Source organism: Doryrhamphus excisus, chromosome 20, assembly GCF_030265055.1.
Source record: "Doryrhamphus excisus isolate RoL2022-K1 chromosome 20, RoL_Dexc_1.0, whole genome shotgun sequence".
Taxonomy (NCBI): Eukaryota; Metazoa; Chordata; class Actinopteri; order Syngnathiformes; family Syngnathidae; genus Doryrhamphus; species Doryrhamphus excisus.
This window is the reverse complement of record NC_080485.1, coordinates 2242817-2260090: the sequence shown is the minus strand read 5'-3', so window position 1 is coordinate 2260090 and position 17274 is coordinate 2242817. Positions and strand designations below refer to the sequence as shown.

Here is a 17274-nt window from a genome sequence, read left to right as displayed (position 1 = left end):
TATTATGGAAAGCAGGAAGTGAACAAATGTAACAGTTACTGATTGTTAAAGTACCAGATGGAGGGGTAGGATTTAATAAGCTTTGCTTCTTCCTACTCCTTTTGGACATGTGGAACTGGGAACTCATTATGGGATGCACTCAATTGGAATCTGATGCATGTTCAAATGAAATAAAACCATTACCATTACCATTACCATTACCATTACCATTACCATTCTTTTCAACGTTTGCCCATCACGCTGAGATGGGATTCATCCTGATGTCTTCCCAAACAGAAGCACCAAGAATATAAAAATTGTGTTTGTTTGTTTCACCTGTCTGCAAATGAAAGGTGAAGAGGCCTTAGCCATTATGTTCTCTCATTGCATCGGCATTGCAGAGAGCGGGAGAGAAAAGCGCCTACAGTATGTCTGTGGCAGCCAATCACCATCCACGCCCCCCCCCCCCCCCCCCTCCGGTCCTGTCAGTTTGTCTAACATTTACACATTCAACTGAAATGAACTGGGTCACTGTCATTGTGTGTCCTATTGTGTTTTCCACATGCTCTACATGCTGCAATGCTACCAATATAGCAATTTATCTACATGGTTGTGTGTCTTTACCCTCATTTTTACACACAGATTATGCAGAATTGCACCATCAGAAGCATAACAGCCCTGCATTTGTCCCCCTGTGCTTGAACGCAGCGAACAGTCTGTGCTTTCTATTATCATATCCTTCCTCTCCAAAGGGGAGTTGAACACACAAAGAGTGTTTAAGTCACTTTTATAGAGTATAAACGTCAAGTTAAGATATGAGCTGTATTATAATATGTACGCTACGTTGAAGTTTGCACTTGCTGCAAGGCGGTAAGACTATGCTATATATATATATATATATTATATATTGGAGAAATAATGTTTTTTAATGTTTCAAAAATAGTACAGAAACGAGGGCGACTAACTTATTTCATTACTCATGTCAACATCCATCCATTTTCTATGCCGCTTATCCTCACTAGGGTCATGCTGGAGCCTATCCCAGCTGTCTTTGTGCAGATTGGGGATTGGCTGGCCACCAGTCCAGGGTGTACCCCGCCTCTCGCCCGAAGACAGCTGGGATAGGCTCCAGCACTTCCTATGATCTCTTAGTTATTTCTTTAATTATTAGTATCACATGTCAGCTGTTACACTGCACCTTTTTGCTCCTTGTTTGGTTAATTTCCAATAAAAAACAAAGCTGTGGGCTTCGAATGGCCCCCGGGCCTGACTTTGGACACCCTTAGCATATTAGATTGTTTAAATGTAGTTTGGTGTCCCAGCTTTTCCCACAGAAGGCTGCATACTGGAAAGTCAAATGATGCGACAGCCACTTTGATGTAAAAAGGTTTGAACAACACTTACAGTATGACAGAAAAGCTTTGTGTTATTTGTTAACAGTGACAACATCCAAGCTTTTAGCTCTAGTTTCCACATTTTCTTGCAGTTTTTGTCCCCAGCTGTCTTTGGGCGAGAGGCGGGGTACACCCTGGACTGGTCGCCAGCCAATCACAGGGCACATATAGACAAACAACCATTCACACTCACATTCATACCTATGGACAATTTGGAGTCACCAATTAACCTAGCATGTTTTTGGAATGTGGGAGGAAACCGGAGTACCCGGAGAAAACCCACGCATGCACATGCAAACTCCACACAGAGATGCCAAACGGAGAATCGAACCCAGGGCTTTCCGATCCCCTGACTGTGTGGCCTACGGCTAACATCATGTTAACATTTTTAGCGTAATTAATGCATGAACATCATGTCAAGCCACAATAACTCTCTGATATGACAGCAAACCGACGCTCTATTTGCACAAGTGCATGCTCTATTTGCGCTCTACTTTATTCTGACCTGAACGCATCATCAGCGATAACACAATATGTGAATTTCCAGCTCCCAAAAACATATTTAGTCCTGCTAAGAACAACACTTTGTCATAGTCACTAGACTATATGACAGGGAGGTGCATTCAGGACAGTCGGAAAATCCCAACAACATCTGTATTTCTTACAATTCTGACTGCGGAAGTACCGTTTTCTGTTTGACCTGCTATTGGCCCTTTCTATTGAGTTGTGGACTCCTATAGAGCAGCTACCCACAATAGCCCGCACAGAAAGCTTTCTAGATCTTCCAGAATTAGCAGTTTTCCAAAGGCTGGCTTGGTATTAACAACAATACATACTGTTTTCATTCCAAACGTGTGGGATGTCCTACTCCCAGGACCAGCAACACATCATTGAATATAATGTAGTATTTACATAAATCCACGTGCATCTGCGCTACTTGAACTGTATTACAGCATCATTTTTCAAGCATAGAAATGAGAGCGTTGGCAGTGGCAATGTTCGTGCTCGGGGCCTCTTTTGTGTTTTCCATAGTCTCGGTGTGTTTGACAGGATATAAATAGATTTGCTTGAGCATCAGAAGGCATTGCTAGTGCCTATAGGGTACATGGCGTGTCCTAAGTGACCTCTAAAGCGTCCACAGTCACGGCATTCAAGGCGTTATAAAGCTGTATAAAGAGATGACTTATGAGCGGTAAAAGCTTACAAAGTGGACTCTTGTGTCTGAGTGCCGGATGCGTGCAACACAAAGAAACAAGTCCTTGTAGAATAATAACATAATCATGTAACGTTCATTTTTGGTTCAGCGTGGAGTTTCTGGGAGTTAAAATACCTTCCGGTTGCAGGAATTCTTTTAATGTTCACAGTTAAAGAAGTGGGTCTCTATGCGCATACAAAATAGGTGGCGAGATCAAACAGCAATATTTATGGCTAAAAGCACAGCGACAATTCAGCCTAGCATGGAGAGCCTTCAGGGGCCAGGCCATGTTCTGCCCCCATGTGCTTTACGGTTAGAATGATGCTTATATATAAATTATTCATTCATTCATTTTCTACCGCTTTTTCCTCACGAGGGTCGCGGGGGTGCTGGAGCCTATCCCAGCTGTCTTCGGGCGAGAGGCGGGGTACACCCTGGACTGGTGGCCAGCCAATCACAGGGCACATATAGACAAACAACCATTCACACTCACATTCATACCTATGGACAATTTGGAGTGGCCAATTAACCTAGCATGTTTTTGGAATGTGGGAGGAAACCGGAGTACCCGGAGAAAACCCACGCATGCACGGGGAGAACATGCAAACTCCACACAGAGATGGCCGAGGGTGGAATTGAACCCTGGTCTCCTAGCTGTGAGGTCAATAGAAATACCACATTGCGTAAATTCACTTATCATGGTTGGGTCAGGAACCAGTTGTAACCACTGGTAAGTGAATAGTGAACCAGTATTGTCCAACACAGCCTATATATAAATCAGTGTGAACCAATTATAGTATATAGGAAGATTACACCCAGCACTCTGAGATCCAATTAAATCAAAGATTGTCCCTTTGCAATGGTTAAAAATGGTCAGTTTTGATTGAGACTGTCCATATTTATTATTTATTGCAGTTGTAGTTTGCTGTAGTCTACCGGTTGCTGTTTAATTGTCAATTAGTGCATCATTTTTTATGCAAAATAACGCCATCTATCGTCAAAAAATGGAATAGCATGTGACAGTACTGGAGCATGAAAGCAGTTTCTAATATTTAGATTACTGAGAGAAATAGACAATATTTATTATAAATACACTCAATATGTTGAAATTATTGGTATGAATTGTGTATAATATAGTGGATTTTGGTCTCAAAACCACAGCATCACAAAGATTGAATATGTGATATACAGCGCTAACATTTGCGCGCCAAAGAAACTCGTGATCAAACCACGCCCCCAACCCGCCTGCCGACCGGGTGAGAGGCCCGCCCCCTAGTGTCCGCCACAATGATGTCACTCCTGTATTTCCTTTAGCAGTCAATCTATTTTTCAGCAACAAAAGTCGCAAGAATGTCTGTGATTGTTTTCCAAAGTCGAAGCGGATGGGGGGGGGGGTGAATATCAATATCATCATAGATGGGTTTGTTTTCGTGGATGACTGAGCAGTGTACCGAGTACATTCGTCCCACCATCATGGCGGCCAAACCCGCTCAGGACATAAATACGGAAGTGGATGCCGATTGGCACCCCTGTTTTAACGCGAGACTTCCTCGTGTCAGAGAGCTTCCTGTATTAACACATTAATGTGGAGAGCTCCGTCACTGATTCAGGAAATCAATAAATATTCACATTTAAAGGATTCAGAGAATGTTTATATTTAACAAAATGATTAATGGATCCATTAATTAATTGTTTCAGCTTTCATATTATGTTTATCCTTTGCAGAATGTTGAGCTGCAGCCTGTACCATGGCGACCAAAGGTATGTATGACACATATAGAACAACACAGTATTTTTGTGGGTTTTTTCTATTTTTGTTTTCTAGTCGATATTTATTATTGCCCAACCGGTTTGTCCTTTGAGGATAGTGCAGTGTTTTATAGGAATGTTTACAAATGAATTAAATTGCCTTATGCTTTGCAAATGCCCTTAATCATTCAGGCATGTTATGATGTACTGCTAAAAAGAGGCCATTCTTCATTTCTTCTGATTGCATTATGCAAATGAACAGATACTATTTGCAGCGTACTGCTGTGTCTGAATGGTGCAGTTATTCTGCATTAAACTAGCTGACACCCTGCATAGTTATTTCCAATTAGTGCGTACCCTAGGGTCGTTGTGTTCTCATGATGTGCAATAAATACTCTGGCCGGAGGCTCATCTCTATTCATTTGACTCCAGCTTCTGCTGTGCAAAGACCTGTAATTCATACAACAACATAAGTTCTTGAAGAAAAGGCTCTTTTCGGGAGAGGTGTGTTGTCACCCGGGGCCAGAAAACACTAAATAAAAACATGAATGTTTATTTCTTGCAAATTTGAGTGATTTGGGTCATGATCATTACAGTACTTTATGTGGTTATTTTTTATAGAAATTGTTAATTTGTAGAGAAATTGATTATTTTTAATGCTCGTTTAAATGAAAGGCTGCTAAACACAGAACAAACGCACATTGGAGCGATGACTAACAATTACACGTTCAAGTAGCAACAATTCTATTCTTTCAGAAGCGCTGCTTAAAAGCCTGCGGTTAGTCACGGTTGTTGCTTTTTTACCAAGAGTTTGACCTTATTTCAATTTCAGCAACACCCCTTTTAACCACTGACTTGTGTTTCATACATGTTATATAATCACAAAAATAGCAGTTACATCATCACGTCAGTTTTTTTATTAACAGCACTTTATTTAACAGTCACAAATGTCAAAAAAAAAACAAACACATTTATTTTTACATTGACAATTGAAGATTTATGCGCATAAACGCCAAATAGCATCCTCACTTATGTTGTCAATCAGTTTATGGTTTCCATTTGTAAATCTGGATGAACTTTTTGAAACAAGCACTACTGCTCCATTGAGGAATCTTACAGTGAAAAACATTTAAGGGCTCTTTTTTCCCAAGCAGACATCTTAAAAACAGTTCACAGTCCAATGTTGAAATGTTGTGCATGTATTCGATACATGAAGTAAAATGGTTGCTAGTTTAGCAAACACCTGTCGGCAAGCACATGACACTGCAAAGCTAAGCTAAGATAGTAGAAGAATGATGCTAAACAGAAACAAAACTAAACATTCCAGATATTACAAAAAGGCTTCAAGTAGCAAGAGATACTGTAATGTCAGACATAGTAAAATACAAAGTTACTCATTTGAGTGGAATGATAAAAGTATTCGTCCCGATTCCCAATATTTGACAAAAAAAAAATCCTGATTTCTGATTCTTTTTTGCATGTTTGTCAAGGAATCCAAACCTACATGGCCCTGTGTGGAAAAAGTAATTGCCCGCCATTAAAACTTTGACTTCTATCAGTCTGGAAAAGAAAAAAAGCCATTTCTAAAGTTTTGGGACTCTAGCAAACACCAGTGAGAGTCATAACCCACAAACAGTGGGGAACCTTCCCCGGTGCAGACGGCCAACCAAAATGACCCCAAGAGCGAAGCGACTCATCCACGAGGTCACAAAAGACCCCACAACAACATCCAAAGAACTGAACTTTAAGGCCAGTGTTCCTGACTCCACCATAAGAAAGACAATGGGCAAAAATGGCCTGCATGGCAAAGTTCCAAGACAGAAACAAGACATCAATTATGCCAGAAAACGTCTTATTAAAGACAAAAGTTGAACTAATTTGGAAGGTGAGATTCCCATTACATCTTGAGCAAACATAATGCTACAAAAAAGACATTATACCAACAGTAAAATATGGTGGTGGTAGTGTAATGGTCTGGGGTGGTTTTGCTGCTTCAGGACCTGGAGGAAGACTTGCTGTGATAAATGGACCCATGAATTCTGCTCCCTACCAAAAAATCCTGAAGGAGAATGTACGGCCATCTGTTTGGGACCTCAATCTGAAACCGACTCGGGTTCTGCAGCAGGACAATGATCCAAAACACACCAGCAAGACCACCTCTGGAGTGGCCTAGTCAAAGTCCTGACCTGAATCATATTGAGATGCTGAGGCATGACCTTAGGAAGGCGCTTCATGCTGGAGAACCTCCCATGTGGTTGAATTACAACAATTCTAAAAAGATGACAGTTTTAGTAGCACATTTCCACACAGAGCCATTTAGGTTTGGATTTTTTTCCCTTAATAATAAAAATTTTATTTATAAACAGCATTTTTTGTTGACTAATATTTAAATTTGTTTGATTATCTGAAACATTTAAGTGTGACAAACATGCAAAAAAGGAAATCAGGAAGGGGGCACATCACTCTGTATAATTTTAAAAATACAAATGTGTGTGTGAAAAAGAAACAGCAAATTTTGCACTGAATGACATTTCAATTGAAGTATACAGCGGGACGTCGGTTATCGCACGGCTAAACTGTGCAACTCATCTCGAGCCAAAACAAAGCATGCACAGTCTCTTTGAAGAATGAATGGTGGTTCACTATAATGAATGGTTGGGACACTATAGACAGATTCCAGCGAGAGAATCCTTTTTAGAATCGTTTTTATAATAAGTGTGTGGGTGGTTTATTGTTCTCAGTAAACAATAAACAACTCTTTATCTGTTTTCTTCCTTACTTACTTAATGTCTAGTTACCAAATTAACTTTACAGATTAATTTAATGTATAGTTACCAAATTAATCTGGTTTTCATGCAAACGGATTATGACGAAAACCGACGTTCCACGATATTTAGCTCTTCTTGTGGTGTTCAAGTCTCTCCAATACATTGTTTCTTGTACATTAACCTCCAAAATTTATAGTGTAAACATTGAAAATATGGTCGACATTCACAAATTCATGAATTATAAAAATATACAGTAGATCCCCACTTGACGTGAATGCCAAATATCCTGTACAGCTGTACATTATTACCAACTTAGGGTGAATGAAATGTGTTTTCTGCTGAAAAACTGCCTTTTTCAGCACATATAAAATGAGTTCCGCTTTCTGCTCAAATCATTTCTCATCACAGCTGAAATATTCCCAACCACATCACAGTTATTTCTCTGGGCTGGTTCCTGTACATGTGCAAATTCAACTCCCTTCAACCTTAAAGGCCAACCTCATATCCCTTTTTATGTGTGTACATTATACATATTATTTCACACAAGGCAATAAATTAAAGAGTGTGCAATTGCAACACTTGTGCACAAAAACGCGAGAAAAGAAAAGAAAAGAAATCCCTGAATGAAATGGAGGGCCAAGCGTGACATTTCACACCTTTGTGAAAGATAAAGTAGGTCCAATCATCTTAAAGGAAAACTGCACTTTTTGGGGAATTTTGCCATCATTCACAATCCTTATGTGAAACATGAACATATATTTATTTCCTTTTTCTGTGCATTATAACGAGAGAAAATGAGTTAGTATGAGCGAGCTAACAATGCACGTCATGGAAGGTGCCTATTTTGACGTTAAAGCCGTAAAACATGACTGAAACTTCTTTGATGTCGTTGAAAAAGGGTAAGAAATATGTGTTCACGTTTCCAAAAACGGCACAGTCTTCCTTTCAATTAATTTTAAAAACTATTATTCTTTGAAAATGTGAACCAAATGAAATAAAATTGCCTTACTTACAGTAGAAAGCCTCTGACAGTCAGCTATGCATCCATGGCATTACAAAGTAACTTTACACCACTGGTTCTGAACTAGACCTGACAAGCGCCTTAACTGGCCTTCAGTTGTACACCTTCAAGCAATGTCCACATCACTGTCAAGTATTTACACAAGTAGCGGCTACAACAGTATGTGCTATTTGGTGACAAAGCTACGGTATATCTACTATGGTGCACTTTAGGGCGATTGTAAAAGACTGACTTTTGCTTTAAATAACAGACAGCTCATAGTGAGGCTTTGCTCCATAGAGCCATAAATACAGCAAAAACGTGTTTCTTGTACATATGTGTACTTGTGACCTGCGCCGTCTCTACTGAATCAGGAGGTCGTCGCTGCGAGTAGACAGACTGGAGACGCTAACGAACATCCGGGCCTTGTCGTTGCCGTGCGGCTTAATGGGCGCAGAGGTGAAGGACAGCTGGTCGTGCTCCAGGATGGCCACGCGGTCCTGCGTCTTCTCCTTTTTCAGGTAGAACATCTTCCTGAGCTGCTTCAGCTGCTGCAGCTCGCAGAAGGTCTCCAGGACCACCAGCATGAAGATCAAGCCCAGGATCAGGTAAACTAAACACAGAGGTGAGGAAAGGACACATTAAGCTAGTATACTACTACTATATGTCTGTAGGAAGAAAGCAACAAGATGTTATTCATGCATTCCTTCACAGGGGGGCAGTGCTTCCTTGTGTTGTGATGAATTCCCCACAAAAAGTGTTTGATTGCTGTTCAAAATGTTTAAAAAAAAAGAGCCCAACAGTAAAGTTTGGGTCACCACCAGCTTTCATGCTTCCTGACTGCAGAGCCAAATAGTAAATAGAGCAGATACAGGCGTGACTTTCATTATGGTTCCATTCCATTTTGCTTTTCAAGGCACTTACATATTTGCATAAGGTCGTTATATCATAAATAAAAAAAACTAATCTAAATCAAAACAAATGGGGATTTGTACAGCATATACTCTGTAAATACACAAAATATAATAATACACGGGTGCTGATGTCACTTTTTGTGCAGCCAGGCAACACTCGTCTCACATCCTACTCACTCACTGACTGACAAAATGGTGCACACCCACATGGCAAACACGCAGGAAACAGTTCAGTTGAGATACACAACAGTATGTTGCGTAAGTATCAACAATATTTTTGTTCAGCGGCATTAAGATATCATTCATTTAGAGACACTGCAATTAAAACACTGGCAAAATGATGGATGACTTATATCTAGCAGAATACTATTAGACTTTTTTTAAACAGAAACATTTGTTTTGCGATGATTTCGCGCATTATTACCCCAGGGTGCAATGACATGGCGGGTCGATTTGAATATTGACTGATGATGACTAAGACAAGGAGAATATTAAAGGTGCAATCCCGTCCTTTCAAGGGTCTTCTAACAGAGAAAGGCTTTTATTTTGACAGCAGAAGAAGAAAGCTTGCATTCAACAACAACGCCTGTAAAATTCCACCTAAGCTTCCAGCTAAAAACATCACACAACAATGTAACAGATCAATAAAAGCCAATAAGACACTCTCACTGGTTGGGTAGAACAATAACCAACTGAAGAGTTATTTGCATCGATGATGCCGCAAAGCACGCTGGGAACCAGGAAGTGTTCCCGGCGATGCTACAATATGTTAATAATAGTACCGTAGTCTCAGAGAACACATTGTACAAAAAATGTCTATACAACAATACCTCGTTTATCGTGGTTCCAGGCTTATTGCCTTCTAAATACGGTTTTTCACACAGTTACGGTTTAGAGCCTGACACACATGAAATAACACCCCTAAAGTCACCTTTACACGCGTGTTATCCAATATAGGAGACATAATCAGAGAAAATAAGCCATGTAAGACATATTTGTGTGTTGCAATAAATGTTTTGCAGACGTGTGGGGGACAGGAAGTGACGTCGGGGTTAAGAGTTGAGTTTTAGCTTGCTGCTAATGTGATTATTGAAATTATTATTGTGAGATAATTCAATTAAAGCCTGTTGTTCCGGTGATCAAGACTTCAGTACTTTTGAACGCTAGCGCCCCCATTGCAGTACCCATCTGTTTAAACTGTATATAATACAACGCAGTACATCGAAATGGTAGTCCAAGAAAAACTAACTAGTGATGAACAGAAGCCCCAGTTGAACTCGAACCTAATAACGAATCCAATCCACTCATCCAATCCTGGTAAAGGTAATATATTCAGTCCAGATAGGAAACAAGCATAACAAAATAAAAGCACCAAACAGGAAATAATGGCAGGAAAAGAGGTAACCCGGGCAAACCATCACTCCCAGTCACTCCCATGTCATGGTAATCCACAAAAGTTGAATGGAGGCAACTGGACCCTTCTTGGTGAAGACGTTTCACCTTTCGAAGAAGAATCCAGCTGCCTGGTTTTAACTTTTGCAAATGAATGACAATAATAAACAAGATATCAAATATGATGATGATGAAAGAACACCATGTATAAAAAAGTTAGTATGGTACCCTACAAGCTGTAGACCCATGATACTAGTTTTAGAACTCAAAGAAAGAGTAACTAAAATATGACTAACATCCTGTTTGCAGCAGGAAGTAGTCATTGAGTTTACGAGAAATGGGCTGACCTCATTGTGCGTGCACGTTGCAAACCTACATATACAGTATCATTTGGATTGGATTGCTAGATTATTCCTTTAAATATGGTTTAGGTACACACTTTAAGCTAAAAAAGCTCAGTTTTGTATACTACCCACATTGTCAGAGTGCAGTAGAAAAGTATTTTTCAGTGTAGTTATACACCGCTGCAAACTACAACCATAACAACATGCATTATTAAAAGTGTCAAATGACAACAGCATCTTTATTAAGCTGTGGATCGTTAGCTTACATGCTAGTGTATCAAATGAAGTGGCTAGTGAGTGTAGCACAACAAGGAACTCACCAGTAATGCCCAGCTTGTAGAACTGCCTGAACCTCTGATTGGCCGCCTCTCCCGGCACATAATCTCCCAATCCGACGGTGCTGAGAGAAATAAAGCAGAAGTAGAAAGACTCCAAGAAGTTCCAGTTATCCTCCAAAGTTGAGAAGATGGCCGCAGGGATGAGGAAAAAGCACGAAATGGCCAAGATGGCGAGGAAGCAGGCGTGGATGATGGCCACCAGAGGTTTCGGCAAGCCCCAACGCGTGTGGATGTATGTGATGGGCCTCCGTGTGCTGTACACCATGATCCTTTGCACCACAGCAGTGAGGAAGAGGAGGGTGAAGGGGATGCCTATCACAGAGTAGATGATGCAGAAGGCCTTGCCGGCCTCAGACAGCGGTGCTGTGTGACCATAACCTGGAGGCAAAAACCCATCATGAGTACAAATAAATAACATATTCAAGCATATACTGTACGTGATATGGTAATATGGATAAATACAGTCTTCACATCACATCACATTGAAACAACGTATGCCATTTTAGGCTCCTGAGCCACTGTTGTGTCCACCGCCTTTGGGATTGGGAAAGAAATCTTAACCAAGCGTGCGGGTGAGTTTCAGTTCTATTAACAAAAAATACCATAAGTTCCTGAAAATTGAAGGACATATTTCAAGATCTTAAGCTATTTTATAAATACGCGAGATGCGACCATGTAGCCTGTGTTTTCTACACAAGGTATATTATGGATAAATATAATAAACAGCATTTATTTTAACATGGTAGCCTCCTCCACATATTACATACTTACTTACATTTTATTTTATGTCCATATGAACAAATATTACATGCATTTAGGCCTGTCACCATAACACATTTTTCTGGTCGATAATTGTGCTATTAATTATCGAATTAATTATTTCAAAATTTCAACTTAAAAAAAATGATCATTAGGATTATTATTCAAAGATCATTGTGTCATGTCATCATTGTGTCATGTCACATTTGAGCCACTAGATGGTACTCTAGTGTAATGTACATGTGTGAGATGTACCATATTAGCTAATCGCAGAGCATCGCCACGTCACACGCAGTTCTTACTTACTAGTGTCAAAAGCTACTACACACACACACAGCAACACAATAGGAAAACAGACAATACACTACCAACGTATAATGCAGAATATTTTGTGAGACTATTATACTATGTGATCTCTAACCTTTTTTTTTTTACAAAAACTATACAGCAAAGCATTCTGAGAAACAGGAGGTACTCCCAAAGACGCTACATTATAAAGCTAGTCTGTGTTGACAAAAAAAAACACTTCAATAAAATCTTCATACACATACACAGTTATGTATTGTACTGTCGTAGGGAGACATATTTGAGCAGTGTAAAGTAATGGCTATGACAGACTGCACGACTTGCATGAGTTTAGATGGTAGCCATCCGGGCTTGCCATTTAATTACATAAAAAAGTTAATTAAAGTTAATCATTAAATTTAATAATTAATTATTTAAAATTTAATAATTAATTAAATACATTCTTTACCATGGTTAATGTGTTATGTTTGACCGCCTTAACTTATACTAAGCACAATGTCCATTTAAGAAATAAAAGGGTTGATTATCTAAATAATTCAAACAATAGGTCCTTCATTACTTAGTGGAATGTTTTAGTTTTCTTATGAATTTATTATTTCTCTTTTAACAAGCAAACACGATTACTCAATTCATCGACTCCTTAACCTTAGATGAGTGTGAAAAATACCTTGTTCTACTCGCAAGACTGGTAATTATCAGGAAATCTACATGTACTTGTAATATATGTTTAACACAGTACTGTTGCAGACTTGAACACAAGGTGTACAATGTGCACATACCCACGTGTGTTGAAACTTCACAGATAACTGCTGCCATGTTGTCAGACTAAAGTTCCTTCAGGTACTATACGCTCCCTGCAGCACGCCATCATTCTATGTATTTATGTTTTATTTCCATAATACTGGATGGTGTTGCAAATGTCTATTGCCTCAAGAAAAAAAAACACAATTTGTTTAAATTTACTTTAACAAATGATCAAATTTGACTGAGCAAAGAGAAAAAGAAGTATGGTAATGTGACCGGCAACATACATACAGTGTGTGTTGACGCTAAACTGACTGTTAATGTAGGTGTATGTACTTGTTACTGACGCCCAAATGAATACATACATTAATGACTATAAAACTATGTACTTAATATTTTCAGGGAAGAAACACAGCAAACATCAGATGTACCTGTATTTGTATAAGTATAAGTATATTACAAGTACCCCATTCTGCTATGTGTAGGATAGTATCATGAAAGCACTGGCTGATGCATATGTGTATATATGCACGCTATGAAAGATGTTAGTTTTATCGACGGTATAGGGCAGGGGTGGGCAAACTACGGCCCGGGGGCCACATCCGGCCCGCCAAGTGTTTGAATACGGCCCGCCCAATCTTTCAAAAGTATTTAATTTAAACTCAACATACAACCTGGCATCATGGCCTGAGCCAACCTTTTGATGGTTGTATCAATTTCGTTTTTTGACATGGTCTGTTGTTTACAAAGTGCTCCTGAAAAAAGAGACACAAGCACATAATAATAATACAAATTAAAATAATAATAATTATATTATTGTTATAACTATTATGATTATTATATTTATTATATTAATGCTAATTATTATATTAATTATATATAATAATATTGTTATATTTGCATATTTTACATAATAATCATATAATAATTATTATTTTAATTTTATTTTAATTATTATAATTATATTATATTTAATTATATAATATAATTATAATTATAATAATAATATAATATAATTATATTATATTATATTATATAATAATTTTATTATTTTTTAAAATATTTAAATATAAATATAAAATAATAAATAATAATAGCAGATTGCATGACAATTTTACAGATACAATAATACCAGGTGGACTGTAAAATATATAGTCTGCCCCCCCCCCCCCCCCCCCCCGGAAATTTTGTTATATCAATGCGGCCCGCGAGTCAAAAAGTTTGCCCACCCCTGGTATAGGGCCTTGGTGCTGTGTAATAACTACTTAATTACACATGAGCATGAATGAAATATGGAAGTTATTCAACGTTAATTAAGGTTTGTGTGTTTGTGCACATTAGCCACATTATCGGCTCTATATTGGGTCTATGTCGACACAATCCAATATATATCCAATAAGAGAGCAAGATATATATATATACAGAAGAATATATACAATATATATAAGTATAAGTAAGAATATATACAAGAAATGTCTGACCTGTGGTGGACAGCACGGTGCTAGCAAAGAAGAGAGCAGATGTGAAGTCCCAGTTCCAGTTAGCAGAGGTGTCGTTGAGGATGGAGACCCCGTAATTGCTAGCATCGAGGGCTTTCTTCAAAAAGCCCTCCAGACTCTCCTCGGAGAGACATTCGTGGTTCTGCAGGAACTGCGTTTTCAAGGCCCTCAGGTTCTGGCGCACATCGTCCTCGTAAGGCAGCTCGACGGACGAGAAGACAACAGCGCCGAAGATGAGATAAAGGATGTAGCCCACAACCAGACACACAAAATACCACGTCGATTTGTGCCTCTGGATGAGCCGAACGCACGGATTACCGGACAGCGACTGGAGCATTTTAAATGTTGGGCTAGCTACAAATTGAAGTTCAAGAAAGTGATGTTTCGCCTTTCTATGCTAAAATGACAAATATCTTCCCTCTCTGCGAAACCTTCTTCGGTGAAGAGGTGCGTTCACTGACACCGCGGTGTTTCCAGTGGAACAGTGAGTTGGGCGGAAGTAACCTGCGCTTTGTGCAGTTGCTCTTCAATCTAAAGTTTAGCTTTCATATGAGCCTGTTTAATGTGAATAAATACTGTACTATACTGCAATGTAATATATATTTAACCACATCGAACAACCGAATTTAACTTAAAAATAATTATATAGAATACAACCGTAAGTTTCACTCGGCAAGTGAATGCAGCCGTGACGTCATTGGTTTCCTTTCTCCTTTTCAGGTAATATTAGGTTCACCTCCCAACATGTCCTTCCCTTTTTGTTGTGTTAATGGCCTGTGAAGGTGAACAGGTGAGGTAGCTTACTAACATACGTACATGTAAGGACATTCACTTGAGTCTTTACAATACTTTTAATATTCTTCTTTCTGTAGGTTTTTCTGTGCCACCAATACAGAGTTGGCAACATGTTGGCAACAATTATTGATCACATTTCATATGTGACATACTCATAGGAATGAGAAACTTGTGTGTTGGACGTCAACACTTAAGTGGTTTGATTTCTAAACCACTAAAAAAAGTGTTGGGTATTTTTTTCTCATGAGTAGGCTGGTCCATCTGTTCATTGTTGTGGGAATACAGAATAGCGGAAGTGTAATGCCTCATTTAAATAACAGCCAGTCTGCTATGTGACGCATTATGCCGCCAAATGAGGTGGAGCTGCTAGTGAAGGTAACAAGGGAGGAAGCTCAATGCAGATACTAGCTGTTTATTAATTAACTTTGACAAATAATACCCTTGTAGGTTTAACCTGATGATTTTACTGCATGTAAACAGGAGTTTACTTCATGTTGTGGTTTAACACAAGTATGTATGTGAACTGTACTAAATACTGTGTACCTAACATAACATAATACATGTTATGTTGGTGGAAACATAATATCTGTTTCCACCAACATGGTGGCGTAGTCCTTAATAAGTGTTGATTTTGCGTGTATACTGTGCTCCCAATCTGTGCATGGGTTTTCTCCAGGTACTCTGCAGGTGTTCAAATACAAGTTTATTATTAAGTTTAGTAAAGTATTAAGTTTATAGTATTATTTTGAAGGTGCAAGTTTTGATGAAATTGATGCAAAAGATTTTTTTCTAATTCTAAAAGCCCTTTTTTAAGCCGCATGTGTTTGGTCAAAATATGTGGCATATTTTTCCACACTCAGCAGAAATGGGGTGGGAGGCATTCACACACAAACTGGAAAGGTGAGCAAAATGAGCAGCAGGAAACAGAAACAACGGTTGAGGTACTTTGTGTTTCTGAAAGCCAATCTTCACTAAAGACTTGCAAAAACTGTTACCTGTCACATAAGTTTGACTGACATGTAAGGCAGTTCATTTGATATATTTGTTTTGGATCGTAGACATACTCTTTGGCATAATATCATTACATCCTTCCCCATTGCTTAAGCGCCATCTATTAGCCTGCTCTTGAATCTAAATAGAAAATAACATTGAAATGATGTTTGACAAACTGTGTGCATCGCTTGAAGTGCCGCCTCTGGCCACATTGACTAATTGAATGCTATTTTTGAGCTATTTGACTTGAACCTGAATTTAGTTAGGTGCATGTTTTGTTATTATGAATACACAGGAAACAAATTGTTAAAATACTTCTATTTTAAAAGAAATTAACATTTTAAAAAGTGTCTGAAGGGGACTGAACCAGCACCACTTAAAACGTAGAAGCAGTACCTTTACTCTACCAGGGACTAAGGGGCTAAACAGGTGAATTCTGTTTTTCTCTTATTCTGCTGTCAGTCATTGTAACAGTGAGCAAGGTGTCAGATTAATCATCTCTGTTTTTTTCTCTCCTGCCTCTGGCTGACTGGGTGCTCTACGCCTCACAGCAGTGATGCATTGATGCCCTACGCACAGCATAAGGGTATGCCCAACTAAGTTTTCCATCTTAAATGCAGTTTTCAGTGATAAGAAATACAACAAACAATGAAATAAAATAGGTCTGTAGATAGATCAACAGATAGCATAGTAGGTATATTAATGGAAATATTTTTTTAATATTTTATATTAATTTAGATGATAGAAAATACAAAAGTATTTTTCAAAATAGGTCAATGAATATCATTTTCTGCTCTAGAGCAAACCAGTTGAGACCGGATCAACAGCGCCTCTGCTGGTTGCTACCGGCTAATGCACGCCGCAGTGTCTTAAAGAGATTATAAACAGAATACCGTCCTAAACCCATCCCGAGAAAACAAATATTGTTTTATGATTTATTAATATTTGTAATTACGCTGTATTATATTTTAAACAGCAGTGGAGACGAATTGATGTCCCGGCAGTATTTAGGGAAAAATATGGTCTAATGTAAACACAAAGTAATATTACTTTTATTACTTGAGGTTTTATTGCCTACGTTTGGCGGCGTAGCTTATTCTAAAAC

General features: G+C 38.7%; 1 protein-coding gene across 1 annotated transcript; it reads right to left on the bottom strand.

Moving 5' to 3' along the window:
- Positions 1 to 6767: 6767 nt before the first annotated feature.
- kcnk1b (potassium channel, subfamily K, member 1b) lies at positions 6768 to 14854 on the bottom strand. Its single transcript, XM_058058295.1, has 3 exons — positions 14364 to 14854; positions 11056 to 11451; positions 6768 to 8698 (listed from the first exon to the last, which is right to left on the bottom strand). Exons 1-3 carry the CDS (start codon positions 14716 to 14718, stop codon positions 8448 to 8450), a joined length of 1002 nt encoding a protein of 333 aa, XP_057914278.1. The 5' UTR covers positions 14719 to 14854; the 3' UTR covers positions 6768 to 8447.
- Positions 14855 to 17274: the final 2420 nt, after the last annotated feature.

Coding starts and splice junctions, on each gene's coding strand:
- kcnk1b (XM_058058295.1), bottom strand. CDS start 14,718: ATGCTCCAGTCGCTGTCCGGTAATCCGTGCGTTCGGCTCATCCAGAGG. Junction 11,452..14,363: donor CACCGTGCTGTCCACCACAG/GTCAGACATTTC, acceptor TTTTGCCTCCAG/GTTATGGTCACACAGCACCG. Junction 8,699..11,055: donor CTACAAGCTGGGCATTACTG/GTGAGTTCCTTG, acceptor CTCTGTGTTTAG/TTTACCTGATCCTGGGCTTG.